The 14,137-nt window shown below is 41.0% G+C and overlaps 2 protein-coding genes across 4 annotated transcripts in view; both read right to left on the bottom strand.

Moving 5' to 3' along the window:
• Positions 1–1,172: 1,172 nt before the first annotated feature.
• On the bottom strand, positions 1,173–3,321 carry faua (FAU ubiquitin like and ribosomal protein S30 fusion a). The gene is made up of 5 exons (XM_031310525.2): positions 3,176–3,321; positions 2,627–2,708; positions 2,315–2,459; positions 1,581–1,636; positions 1,173–1,406 (listed from the first exon to the last, which is right to left on the bottom strand). Exons 2-5 carry the CDS (start codon positions 2,699–2,701, stop codon positions 1,281–1,283), a joined length of 402 nt encoding a protein of 133 aa, XP_031166385.1. The 5' UTR covers positions 2,702–2,708; positions 3,176–3,321; the 3' UTR covers positions 1,173–1,280.
• A 537-nt stretch (positions 3,322–3,858) lies between these two features.
• The window catches only part of prpf39 (PRP39 pre-mRNA processing factor 39 homolog (yeast)), a 34,543-nt gene continuing 24,264 nt past the window's right edge, over positions 3,859–14,137 (bottom strand). For 2 of the 3 annotated variants that reach the window (XM_031310522.2, XM_031310520.2), the window contains 14 exons: positions 13,500–13,940; positions 11,902–12,101; positions 11,656–11,781; positions 11,228–11,346; positions 10,890–11,057; positions 10,476–10,656; positions 9,952–10,059; positions 9,675–9,839; positions 9,113–9,239; positions 8,041–8,309; positions 6,490–6,674; positions 6,291–6,374; positions 5,967–6,078; positions 3,859–4,554 (listed from right to left, as the gene is read on the bottom strand). In XM_031310522.2, the coding sequence (XP_031166382.1) occupies positions 4,465–4,554; positions 5,967–6,078; positions 6,291–6,374; positions 6,490–6,674; positions 8,041–8,309; positions 9,113–9,239; positions 9,675–9,839; positions 9,952–10,059; positions 10,476–10,656; positions 10,890–11,057; positions 11,228–11,346; positions 11,656–11,781; positions 11,902–12,101; positions 13,500–13,940 (2,375 nt within the window). In that variant the 3' untranslated portion in view covers positions 3,859–4,464. The remainder of the gene's footprint in view (positions 4,555–5,966; positions 6,079–6,290; positions 6,375–6,489; positions 6,675–8,040; positions 8,310–9,112; positions 9,240–9,674; positions 9,840–9,951; positions 10,060–10,475; positions 10,657–10,889; positions 11,058–11,227; positions 11,347–11,655; positions 11,782–11,901; positions 12,102–13,499; positions 13,941–14,137) is intronic. The other variant, XM_031310521.2, reaches the window with a different exon arrangement.

The following is a 14,137-nucleotide window of genomic DNA, read 5'->3' as shown; positions in this document are numbered from 1 at the left end:
ATAGCAGGGTGTTCAAATACTTTGTGTGTGTGTGTGTGTGTGTGTGTGTGTGTGTGTATATGTTTATATTTCTATATATATGTGTATATGTTCATATTTATATATATATATATATATATATATATATATATATATATATATTTATTTATATATTTATATATACATTTATATGTTTATACATACCAATTTAGGTCAATATTCTAATTCTGCATTTAGCCATAATTTTGATTTCCATTTCTGTCTAACTCAACAGTGCAATGCACTAATAGCAATGATTTTTATTTACTCATTGACAAGATTACTGTACATTAATCTGGGTTTATTTCACATTAAAAACTTTATACACTAATTACCATTCCTTAAAGTGCCCACCCCCCTTGAAGTTTTGTAAATGACCTGACTTTTTAGACAGTGGTTACAAAGTTATCCCCCAAATATTTTATTTTCCTAGACTGCATCAAATATTTACAGCAGATGACACCAATTTAGATATGCAGGCAAAGAACTCCACAGTTTAGACTTGTCGTTTTTTTAGTGATGCATTATTCAACTCTTAAGTCAGTTCAATTTCATTATGAGGCAAACGGAAATCAACCTCTACCATTTCAGAGGGATAATACATAAACCAGGTAATGGATTTACAATTAATAGTTTTGTCCAGAGTTTCTGCAGGTTTCACCAAATCAAACGTGAGACATAAGACTATTATGAATGACATTCTTTGTTTTTTTTTCAAGCCAAGTATCCCTTAACTAGCACTTCCCCATAGCTGAAGAACAAAACAAAAAAATCTGTTTTATGTTTGTGGTACAATCTGAAAGAGACTTGCACCAATAACACAAAAGCTGATTGGCTGCAATATAAATTGCATGTTGGTCTCATTTGTAGTCGTAATACAGCTAAATTATATTTTGGACTAGCGAAAGAACTACAACAGTGAAAGAACTACGACAAAAAAGAACAAGAGGTAGAGTTGCATGGACGTAGGAAAATTTAAGACCCGTTTAAAATTATTTAAGACCTAAAACACTTTAGAGAATTATAGACTTTTGAATGGCCGAAAATTTTAATTTTGAAATTTTCGACTTTAAGACCTTGCGGAAACCCTGTTGTCACAAAACCCTGGAAATAGCAAGGACACCACTTTAATTGCATGATACACCACACAAGAGTTCTCTTTTGTCCAAGCCAAATTTATTATTCTGTACAGCAGGATAACATTTAAACTTGTAAAAACCGATGGGATATGATCAGGTTTCTCCTTTTGGGCATTGGAGCACTTAGGAGTTGGCGTTGGGTCCCTTCTTCTTTCCGAAGGTGGGCACCACGTTCACAAAGCGCCTGTTGTACTGGATGCGACGCTTGGCACGGCCAGTCCTCTTTTTCTTCTTCTCCTGCTTGTCAACCTAGACAACAAGACAGAAAGAGACATTTGTTATTTCTCTAAGATCATAATGCATTTTAAAACTAGCTTATCCAAAACAGAAAATACACAAGCCAATGCATGTTCTTAAGGTAAGTAAAGGCATTTATATTTTACTGGAACACGAGGTGTTGGAATAAGCTTAAAACCTCCTTACCTTGGGTGTCTGTCCCCTCACTTTTCCGGCACGGGCCAGAGAGCCGTGAACCTTACCTGAGGGGAAAACAAGGACAGGGGAAGTGTGAATTGGGATATTTCCCAGACAAACTACAGCTTCTGCAATTGATTAGACAATGTACCCATTGGTCCATGAATGATGAGGATCTTAAATATAATGGCTTGTACGACAGCGTTGCTGGTTTGGGTATCATGACTGGTCTTATACAACCAGCAGTGTACCCAGAAAAAAAACTAAATTGGTCCCTTGCTCATTCTAAATTAGGTATAGACCGATTATCAGCCCTAGCAGATTATTGGGCCCTTTGCAGATTATCTATATCGGCGTTTTATTTGCCTGATCACCATTAAAAGTTAATTTATAAAAAAGTGTGCTGCTCGAACCCGGGCCTGCTATATATGGGCGCCCGCTCTACCAACTGAGCTATCCGGGTGCCGTGATTTAGGAATTTTCATTTTCACTGTATATGTATATTGGTTCCAAATATCTGTTATCATTTTTTATTACTAATAATCGGTATCGTGTCGGCCTTGAAAAAACAATATCGGTCGATCCATATTCAAAATTAATTGTTTATGATCAACAGGGAACACTGGCTTCTGACTTCTATCCCCACAGTGTCTTTGGTGGATGAGTGACCAAATATTTTTTATTTGAACACAGGACTGGACAACACAAAAATACAGAGTTGTTTGTTGCATCTGTGTACTGACCTCCCAGCAGCCTGCCGGCTACCTCCAGGGTGCAGTGCTCTGAGACACCACAGGATGCCAGGGAGGCATCATCCTCCAGCGGGCTCCCAGCAAGCAACAGCACCTGATCCTCAACCAGGAGACCCTCTAGATCCTGGACATGGGCCTGAGAGACACACCAAAGTATTGGCGTTTTTATTCAAGCCAAAGCCATGTAAAATCACTACTAAGGGTACATATAGATCACTGAAAATAGCAATGCAGTCAAGTTATACAACTACTTCGAGATAAGAGGTGATCTGGTGTATTCTCATCAATTTGTAATATTTTTACCTTGATCTGTCCAACAGTCTCCTGTCCGGTCACCTCAAGGGTGTGAGTGTTCTGGGCACGCAAGAAGAGCTGCATCTTGATGCTGGAAGAAAGCACCAAAGAGCCAAGCGACTTTAGTCATTATCAGTGTTTCTACTGCGGAAATCAGCTTGAGGCGTTGGTATTATTTGTGGCAGTAAACATTGGTCACCAAGCCCGCCACGTTGTGCCAGTGTCTGATTGTTACGTAGTTAATTTTGACGTGGAAATACACTTACATGGTATACCCTGTCACAAAACGGGCAACTTAAATACTGACGAGAAGCAGAACATGCTGGGAGCTGGAACAGACTAGCTTCTCTCGGTAACTTGCTAATGCTATGCTAGCTTAACTAGCCGCATGGGGCACACGTTTCATAAAGTCGCTTGAAAACACGTGAAATTTGTTGTAACTGTTCAAATACACAAATCACTTGAGACAAATGATGATATAGATCATATATTCGCCTACCAAAACAATCCAGGGTTTGTCATAACTAGGGTTTTTCACTTAAATTGCACAGGCCTTACCTCGTTTGATGCTAGTCGTTCAACGCTAGGCATAGAAAGGGCTGTGTAAGGGCCGACACTGCGCATGTGCGGATTTACGTAACCACGTCGAACGCAATGGCCACGCCCACCACGCTTTGGAGGTTGAAGGTGATGCGGTTAATGAAAGATCACTTTATTGGCTTTTACGTTGATTTAATTGGCAACAACTCTACATCTTTAACTCAGTAACGTGCAATTTGTTTTATATATATATATATATATATATATATATATATATATATATATATATATATATATATATACTCCGTGTGTCGCATGTAGTACAAGCTCCACCCCCCCTCTGGAAAGTTAGGACCAATCATTGAATCTTCTGCCAATCTAAACGAGCTGTGGCTTGGGGAAGCCTAGGTTTATTTGTGCGCTTTTGTTTTTTTGTTTTTTTTAATTTTAAGGATTCATTTCTTCACATTACTCAGCAAGTCAAACATTAATTTTATTAAGTCACTGTTGTATAGAGGTAAAGTGTTACATTGACTATTAGGTTCTGATAATATGCACTTAGTACTGAAACTGAACAAGAAAAGATTATTTCTGTACTTAAAATACATGATTGCGTGTGATAATATGCTCCTAAATAGCTCATGAGAACTGCACTGAGCAATTAAGGAATTAAAAAGGATGATGAAATCAACAAGAGACACTTCAGGATATCAATCTTTATTATGAAATCAAGTCAAAATAAAAAAGAGGAACTCTTCATTTGCTTAATGGGAACATAACCATGAAAGAAAAGGAGGAACTCTCCATTTGATTTATGGAAACATAACCATGAAATATTAAAAGTCTTTTAGTTTGGGAGAGAGAAACACATGACTCAGGTACATCAATGACAGCCTCCTGTACAAGTTTAAATCTTAAACACAAAGAAAGAGACCAAACTAAGTCATCCAATCTAAAAATTAAAAAGCTTTAATCGCACAAGAAAAAAAAAAAAATCTGCCTTCACAAATAACATGCATTAAAGAACCCCAAAAAGCAGCCGGTGATGGAGATGATGAATGTGGAAATTAATGCGTTTACACATTACCAACATGACTGATCAACATGACTGTCACGGAGGGCCAAGTGTATTATATTCCAACTAATCGCTACGAATTTTAACTGATAAGCACACTTCAACAAATCCGCTTCTGGGGTTGGATTGAAAACTCCATGACACCATGTTGAGAAGCCCTGTTCAGAGATGTAAGCAGGTCAGAAAGGATGCTTTCATCTGAGTCTCCATCTTCCCGTCAGGATTTTGTCCATCATGTTGGGGGAGGAGGGTAGTACTGGTTATACTGAGCGTATTGGTTGTACTGTCCCCAGGAGTTTTGTCCCCAACCGCCGTATTGTTGCTGAAAAGGAGGGTAAGCGAAAAAAGTTGAGTAAATTACCATAATCCCTGAAATTTTCAACAGGCTTAAACAAAGCCCGAGTTTAACTTTGGTTTAGCCCATTTTACCTTGGGGTAGAGCTAATTTGCGTAATTATTTTTCTTCCATGTTTTTGCTGGAGAAACTTAACAGGAGTGCATTTGGTGTGTGATATGAAATGTAATAAACACAATAAACATAGTTATCGCCATCCTATGTTCAAGGGCTTCAGTTGCTAAATCACCCAGTGTCTAGACCACAAGCGTCACAACAGCATTTATGCGACACTGAAGTGACTTTCTATACGGATCCTGTCTTGTCCACAAATTTCAAAACTTTCTGTACAGTGCGTTTCATTGGTATGTGTGAGAATTCCTGATTTATTTGTCCATCAACACTGATGCTAGCCCGACAAGCCAGACCCACATCAAGGTGTTGGGTCTGGGATCACACCATTGGCAGGGCTCAATCCGAGGGGTGGGATAAACGGTCATCTTTCAAATGCCCTCTGCACGCAATAGGATAGCGCTACAACCAGGCAGAGCAATGAAGAAGGTAGCGGAGCTAGTTGATGAATTAAACTTTTGCCGTATCCGGTCGGCAAAACTCCGAACACATCTTCCTTTTTGAAGAATGACTTCAGTGCCGTTCTTTTCTCAAAGAAAAGCTTAACTCCAAGTCTTCCAGAGTCGCGGCCAAAGCCGATTCGAAAGACCGCTGTTCGCCAGCAGCAGCCATCTTCTTTGTTTTCAAGAAGCAGGGAATTCACGCGGAACCGTCGTAACTCTGCCGTCATTAATCTATCAACTAGCTCCGCTACCTTCTTCATTGCTCTGCCAGGTTGTAGCGCTATCCTATTGCGTGCAGAGGGAATTTGAAAGACAACCGTTTATCATGCCCCTCAAATTGAGCCCTGCCAATGGTGAGTTCCCAGACCCAACATCTTGATGTGGGTCTGGCTTGTCAGGTTATCAAACTCATATTATGAGAAAAATAGACTTGAAGCGTAAATAAACACTTCAAGTTACTCCTGTGAGACACAGCTGAGACGCGAGCCTGCACGGAGCCAGTACAGACAGCTGCATGGATTAAAATGTGAGCACATTATGTTGCGTAAGCCGTGCAAGTGAAAAGTGCGCCTGATACGCTTGCAGTCTTCACGTGAGGGACAGTCCATTAAAGATATGGGGGATTCCTTGTGTGTGTCCAATTATTAATTATTTCTAGGCTTGAGCACTTGTGCCTATGTTGTTTGAACATTTTTTTAAATAGCCAAACCGCAGGGATGCATTGGTTTTTCACCACAGTAAGAAAAACTACTTGCTTAATGTGACATGAATCGAAAGTAAGGAAACCTTTTTCAGTGCCATCGATTGCTCAGATAAGAAACCCACCTGGTACCAGTTGTTGTATGCAGAGTTGTTTGCCTGCGTGTCTGCCACTGCGTTTGCAGCATCCGGGGAACTGTCGTCTACACGCTGTCTCTTGGCGTCAGGTTCCTGGGAGCTGGAGACAAATAGTTTCAAGTTAGTAAGATCCTTGTAAAGTAGTTCACTGAGAAATAAAGCCCTGGGTTTAGTGCCATTCACTGTGATACAATGAATGACCGACCACAGAGCACTTCAGTTGAACTGCTACTAATCTTATCCTTGATCGGAAAGTTATATGAAAAAAAACTGATGTGTTGATGTGACCCAAGCCCTGTTCCCATTATCCACCTGTCATACCCGTTCTCGGCCTTCCTCTTTGCGGGTTCGCTTTCTTTCTGTAGTTTCTGATGTTCCTCATAAGCCGCCACAAGCCTAAAAGATGTTAAAGAATGAAAATTACTTAACTTAATATTAAACATGACCGAAGGAATACTAAATAAAAAAAAATAAAAAACTAGCCATTACTCAAAGTAACAAGAAAACTCACACATTGATGTCACTGCCAAAGTCCTCGAGGAACTCAACCTTGCGCTGGCAGAAGAGGAGGCGGGATTCAAGGGGCATCTGGCTGTTCAGGGCCCGGTCGAAACAAGCCAAGATCTCAGCCTCATTCTGCATTACATCTCCACTATATTCCAGCTCAAGCAGGTTTAGATAGAGTTTTGGACTCGTCTGTAAAGCCACAAAAACATTAGTGTGCATCTCACAACATGTGCAATACAGCCTTAGTGGAAAAGGTACAATTCACTTTTAATTGCAGACTCAAGTTTCTCTTTGCATTCTGAGTAGAACTTATTTAATGAGAAACCCAACTGAATAACTTTCCATACTTCTCCGCAGTTAAAGTGTCTCGAAATGTCATCAAGTATAATACCTGTTATCTTGTAGAATTAAATATTAACTATTTTTGCAACTTACACAAATGCAAACATTCAGCAACCACTCAGATTTTCCATTTAGGGATAAAACTAACGCAGTAAGTCAGAAAAAGGATAATTGTATGATCTCAGTAGAGTGCGTTGGTCTGTAGTAGAGTTTAGATTCTCTGGCCGTTATTTTCCGCCACTTTTCTATCCTCGGGCCGGGCCCTTGATCAAGCAATTTTAATTTTTTTTTTTCCATTACCTTATTAGCCTAATTGGGTGGGGAAAAAAGCTATGCTATAATCAGAAATATTATAAATATATATATATATAGGCTATATAAAAGTAACAAATGTGTACAAAAGTTAGGCTGCAGTTACAAAATGCAGCACGTGTCATGCGTGGAGTCTCCTCCTCTCGCATGCATCACACCGGGCCTGCTGTGTGCTGTATTGTGTATCTTAAGTGCAACATGGAGCTTGAAGATGTAAAGAAAAACAGGAGAATTAACTTTGAGGTAAACTGTGCTACATCGTGTCTCCCCCATCTGCAGCACTGTTGTCGGCAACTGCGTCAGCATGCAGACCGTGGCGAAGGACAGTATTAATTAGGTGATCGAGACAAGAAAGTCTCCTATATGGTTCCAGGGCTGTGATTATGTTGATGCATTGATCTGTTACCCTCACCATTCGGCTGAGGGAGCAGCTATAGGGTCGAGTTTAGGTTAGAGTTTTTTTTTTACATTTCTTCATTCGGATCCATTTGCGATCCGTTCCAGTCTGAATAAACAAACAACGCAGTTTGCATACCTCGTCCTTGTTGCATTATTCATTAAGATAATTCTAAACAGATTTCTGTAGTTCAAACAACTCGGAATTGTAGTTGAGAACGTCAGTTATAACGGCCCACGTATTAAAAAAATGTCGGGTTTAAATTGGGCTCAGGCTCATAATTACAGTTAATGTGTCGGGCCGGGTTCAGACGCAACGTGCACGGGCAGGGTCGGGCTTGATTTTTTGGGCCCGATCTAGTCGAGTCTGTAGACACTGTTGAACCTTTTATTAGCCTCCACAGAGGGTTATGTCACCCACAAGTGTGTAAATGAAAAAAGCATGTAAATGAATTACTTTTACTACATGGCTTCCCCCTCCCCCCCATACGGAACCAGTTCTCACCTGGTCTTTTTCAATAGCATCCAGCAGCACCTTCCTGGCCTTGCTCAGACTTCTCTGCACCTTCATCATCTGCCTGGCCAGCTTCACAGCATAGAACGATGTCTCAGTGGCATTCTTTGCAGACTCCATGGCCTCCCTTAACAGGGCCTCCGTTTCCTCCAAGTTACCATGGCGACGCTCAAGACTGACCCTCCGAAGGCGCACCATGGCCAGACCGGGGACTGCTGCCTCCAGGGACTTCAGGATGCCACGAGCCTCCTCTACATTACCTGGGCAAAGAAATACAGAATAGTGTCAGCATGGCATAACACAAGGCAAATTATATTATATTTTATTATTTAAAAGTCTGTTATCACTATGTACACAGTGTAGTCACTAGGGTTGGGTACCAAAGTGCCGACGTAAACGGCAGTAACACCGAATAAGAACAAAAATTTCGGTGCCTCATTTCGGTGCCTGACTTTACACTACACTCGACAGCAGGTAACGTTAGCCTACCTTTAACTAGCAACTGGATTAAACACAGTTAAAATGCTGACAGCTAACATTAAACAGTGTAAAGTGTGACTGTATTTCACTGTAGAGGATTCCAACACCGGGACTTAACAGTCTGCTCTGCAGCGCAGCAGCTGCAGTTGTCGGAATTAAACAACACAGACGGTGCGTTCACTTAAAACAGGTAGCCTCGTGGTGCATTCAAAGTTATATGTAAACTACCCTTTTCCCATCTGGTGGTTGTTTTGTTTTTAACGTTCAACAGCAATTTACTGGTGAAATAAGTTATTACATTATTATTAAATCTTTAATTTTGACCATATGGCCTTAGCAATAAACAAGCCATTCTTTAATGTCGCCGACTGTTGTTTTCTTTCCTTCTTCTTTTTTTTTTTAAACTTTATTAAAAAAGTGCCGGTTCAGGCACCAGCACAGTTTTAAAAGTATCGCTTTAGCACCGGTATCGGAAAAAACACAAACGATAGCCAACCCTAGTAGTCACACAATCGGACGTAAGATATTTATACCCGTAGAGAGACTTCTCAAAATCTCCTGGATAATTTGTCTGTTCACTCACCTTGCTGCTCCTCAAAGGCAGCCCACAGGAGGTGGATGGCTGGTTTCTTGGGCAAATGGATGGTACATGCCTTCTTGTAGACATGTCTCACGCCATCAGTGCTGTAGCCCTCTAGATATTTTGCATACTTCAGAGTGAAAAAGAGAGGAGCAAGTTGGAAGAAATGCAGGGAAGGAAAGAGAAAAAGAACAGAGGAGAGAGGCAAAAGAGACAACACATTTTAAACCTACATTTTCAGTTGTCAGAGACAGTGAATTTCTTCATTGACAAGATCGTTTTTAGAAATTTTCTGTGTAAACCCATCAGCACCTTCATGGAACCAATTAGATAAGTTTCTGTAAGGTAGTGGGAGACGAAGAAGATGCAACGTAGTAGTTGGCAAATGCTGCAGTCAAATCTTGTGTGGCAAGCTGGCCATCCCCTAATACAACAGATACAGTCACATATCAACGTTACACGCAAAGAGAGTGAAGGACGATTTACTGTGTCGATGTGTTATCATCGTTGGTGGGGAAGTGCGGGGAGGTAGCGGGAGTGAGAGAGAGGCTAAAGGTCACATTACCTTGATCCAGAACTCCTCATAGAGTGCACAAGCGATGAGGCATCGTTCAAAAAGAACAACCACGCGCTCCGGAGTCCCATTTTCGATTTCAAAGTCCAGGTACTCCTTCCAGTTGTTCAGCTGGGTCTTCTCTAAGGCTTTGACATGGAAGTATGGCCTCTTAATCTAAAAAAAACAAAGACATAGATATGAATAAATGTTTTTCACAGTGTCAAAGACTAAAAAGAAAAAAACATTTCCAACAATTAACATTGTTGTGGAGAAACAAGACACATACCCCTTCCTCAAAGGTCCAGCGCTTGCTGACTTCATGTTCGTTGTGGTTGAACACTTCCTGCCGAACCTCGATCACCTTGTGGCGCATATTCTCGATCTCCGTCACTCTCTACATAAAGACACACAAAAACCCATGGTCAGCACCGTCATGTAATCTTCACCGTATCACATTCTCCACTTGATGTAAAAACTGCTAGTCCTGCAGCCAAGGATTTACATCACCATGAGCTTGCCAGAGCCAAGAAGCCTGTGGAGGGGGGAGGTATGTATGCACCATGCATATCAGCCTCTGGGTGCAGGTTCTGGGCCTCAGTTGATCCTTTTAGTTTTAGGGCGAGTCCCTGACTGGATGCCAACTTGAATCCCCCCTGGCATTCATTGGCTTGGCTGCTGACATAAAGACACCTCTTCAAACCTAAACAAAGCTTTCTGTCTAATAATGGAGAAAAGGCAAGCACCTGCTAACCCCTGCAACCAGTGCTTTTGTAAATGTGTCTCCCCTGCAGGAGGCAACCGGATTTTTACCTTAGCAGGGTCTGTAAGATCTTCTGTACCAGGTGGCAACTCCTCCTGATCAACTGTTGTCCCTTCTTCCTCGCTGATCATCGCCAATAGGCTGGCTTTTGAGAGCTCGAGTCTCAGCTGAACAAACTCCTCTTCTGACAAGAAGTGTTTTGGGTTGTTGTTCTGCACGTGCTCTTTGAACCTGCAAAGATTAAAAAAATGGTAAGTCAGATCCAACTCAAAGAAAGGTTCTAAAATAGTGTTACATGTAGGTATTATTTTAGTCAAAGTGGCCTGAAAGAAAAAAAAAGAAGCTTATTTTAAGTCTTTATTCGACTACAGAGAACCTGTGTCTCTGGAGTATCGAGCTGTAAGGAGCTGAAAGAAAGATGTAACATGACTGCAACCAAGGTTGTATTCCGTTTCCCCCCCTACCTCTGGAAGTGCTGGGAATAAAGCTGGGTTGGGATGCCCAAGATGCGGTCATAGATGGCGCTGACGTTAGCCAGTTTCCCCTGCTCTGTCTCCCAGTTGATGAAGGACTCCCACAGACGGTCTGAGCGAAAGTCCGTGCCTGCTGCAAGCACTGCATGTTCATAGGCACTAGTAGGAAAAAATAGGAAAGGTTGTGAATTTTGTGCAACTATTTGTTGTCTTATCAAATATTTGGTTAAATTCAATCATGAACACACAAAAATAGGGACTATGAGATCTCACATAGAGTTTCTGCTGTCAAATAAATAAGGGTCACATAACACAAGTCTTTTACTTACGCTCGAATGCGTCCCTCGGTCTCTGGGTCACTCAGGTCAGAGTTCTCTTTGATAAAGGTCAGGTAGTGCAGCCACAAATCCACACTGAGGGGGATGGCCTGCAAGCCTCTTCTGTATACCTTGGGAGAGACCAAAGACAAACAAGCCTGTCAATGGCTGGAATAATTTTACTTCAGTCATTGAAGTGCATTTCTCTTTGCCCCTCTGGTTTAACAGTTGCGGTCTCTAAATGGACCAACACTTAGTCACAATTAAATGGTCTTAAGTCACTGTACTAATATAACAATGGGATACATAAGAGACAATGCCAGAACAATCCAGCTGGTGACCAGCCAAATATTTGACTAGACAGAATAGCACATACAGTAATACCTAAAAAACTAAATACAAGAAAGCAACATATTTGTCCAAAAGATATTTATATTTACCTCTTCTGCAACCTGTATGTTCTCGTGCTTTTTCTCAATATCAGCATACTTCTTCCAGTAGCCATAGCAGTACGGATAACGTAGGAAGAATATATCAAATGACTTTCTCACAGCTGGAAGGGCATTCTGCAAAGGAGAGGCAATAGCAGAAAGATTGATTATGTTACATTTCCTGTTTAGTATAATACTTAAATTTTAGTAATATACGCAATATAACGTGTCAGCACATCTGCATGTTTTTCTTACCTCTTGCTCCACATACTGCAGCAGGTAGACCCAACCATTGAAGTCTTCTGGGTTCTCCTCGCATCCTTTGAATAGTTTTTCAAACTCACTGGGCAGCTCTGGCTCGGGCTCAGTAGGAACAGTCAACTCTTCTGTTATCTCTTTGGGTGGTTCTTCCAGCTCCATGCTATCCTCTGTCATCTGTGGGGCCTCAGTCCCATCTGGACAAGTTAACAAAAATCAAAGAATGTCACAGTATAATGTCTCAATACGCACTCAAAGTGAATTTGACTGGCAAAACAGTAAAAGTCCTTCTTACATTACATAATAAGTCATCATTTTTTTAAAAAAAGTTTTGGATCAGTTTTCACTTCTTCCAACAATATTTTAAATTTAGAGCCAATGTAGATTACATATTGCAATAATATCAGAATCTTACAGCGAGTCATTATGGAAACAAAACTTGCTAGATATTGTGTTACTTTGGCCAAGTCATCATCAAAAAATCAAACAAGTACATTAATGATTTTGTCCATGTTGAGATTAGTTGCTTCATGTATATTTATTGAAAACTTCACATTTTTTAGCTTTTCATATAGACGTGTGTTTAAATAACTGGCATGCTGTCTTCCAAACAGACAGCTTTTTCTAAGGCAGTTTGGTCTTCAGATAACTTTTTACAGTGGCTGGACGATCCTAAACGACAATCGGGTTCCGCAATGAACGTGCACACACTAATTGTTTTTATCACAAACACGGTCGGTCAGTGAAGGCGTAGTCGCAGCGGTGGCAGTCGTTGCCGCAAACATACTGCACGGGTCGAAGCTTTGTGACTAGCATCTAACGACTAGCAAGCACTTTCTCACCGCTGCTGCCGTACAGTATCATCCTTGAGCAAACGCTGCAGAAGCACCCGGCTTCCTCAATTTGAGGCACCAAGTGCTGAACGGCCTCCACCCTTTTCCTTTAATCATGCCCAGCGTCATTTGTTTTTAACTCCTTTCTCAACTAAAGCTGTATCTACATGCTCCAGGTTTGATAAACTTTGCCTCCATTGGCATAGCCTTCTTGGCTAGATTTAGTTTCATTGGTAGGTGGAAGTATGATTGGTTAAACCCAGTGCATCAAAAACAAATCCCATGTGGACATTTTAATTAAATTAATTTATTTTATTCTAAAATAGTCATACGCCGCAAATCCGGCACCAGGTCGGAGTACTTTAAGCCCTTACCCTATGATTATATGTTGTCAGAAAAGCACAGTCAGTTTTATCCTTGAATTTATACTAAGATTTTTTTTTAAGATTTTTCTAAGATTGTGCATTAGTTGCCAGTATGGTTGGAGAATGATCAAATGTTGCATCAGAGTCAAAAGATCTGAGTATGTGTTATGTAACAAGCAGCATAATTTAAATTCTGTGATTATGTGGTACTACTGCACCAATGATGGGATACAGGTCGCTGTTTTTACCCAATTCAGTTGAATGAACTGTTGAAAAAAGGTTTGCTTTGTTCTAGTAAACTCTAGTCATCCTAAATCTTACAATTTCCCACTTATGTTGAAAATCTATATCTATATATGATACATAGCAACAACTAAACACTAACTATTTTGATTACCTTGACTGCCATCCTGCACAGCAGCTTCTGGCTCTACCCTCATCTCCTGGTTGTCTTGCTCAGACTCTCCGGACTCAGATTTGTGTTCTGCTGGCTGCTCTGCCTCGTCTGCGTGCTGTGGTGGTGGTGGTGGTGGTGGCTGCTCTTGGAAGAGCTGAGCGCTGACAATCTGAAACTGCTCCACAGCCTTCTCCACAGATCCCAGCTCTGTGGAATCCATCTGCTCGTTTGGTGACTGCTGTTCCCCGGGAGCATCCTGGGACGCATCGGAGTCGTCAGGCAAGATATTGGTGAGTGGTTCTGGAGTAACCTGGTCTGGGGACCAGTCAGCAGTTTGGCCTAGAACAGGAAGGTCAGGAAGAAAGGCATCCCCATTGCTCTCCATGGCAGGGGACTCAGTGTCCAGCATTCCAGAAATGGTGTCGTCTGAGAGTTGTAGGCCTGTTGAGAAGCAGGTTGAATTATTAATATATTTTTTATTCTGAAAAGTCAGCTTTTTAACAACCAACATGGCTCATAAAAATGTGACAAACAAAACTCCTCAACTTTCATCATGATTTTGGCATCAGATGATTTACTACCACTATACTTCATAATGATTTGGGCTGGGTTAAAATAGTCGATTCTCCAACTAAATT

This window comes from Sander lucioperca, chromosome 19 (assembly GCF_008315115.2).
Source record: "Sander lucioperca isolate FBNREF2018 chromosome 19, SLUC_FBN_1.2, whole genome shotgun sequence".
Taxonomy (NCBI): domain Eukaryota; kingdom Metazoa; phylum Chordata; class Actinopteri; order Perciformes; family Percidae; genus Sander; species Sander lucioperca.
The sequence above is the reverse complement of the archived record's forward strand: the minus strand, read 5'-3'. Positions and strand labels throughout refer to the sequence as shown.

Coding starts and splice junctions, on each gene's coding strand:
- faua (XM_031310525.2), bottom strand. CDS start 2,701: ATGCAGCTCTTCTTGCGTGCCCAGAACACTCACACCCTTGAGGTGACC. Junction 2,460..2,626: donor AGACTGTTGGACAGATCAAG/GTAAAAATATTA, acceptor TGTGTCTCTCAG/GCCCATGTCCAGGATCTAGA. Junction 1,407..1,580: donor TGAGGGGACAGACACCCAAG/GTAAGGAGGTTT, acceptor CTTGTTGTCTAG/GTTGACAAGCAGGAGAAGAA.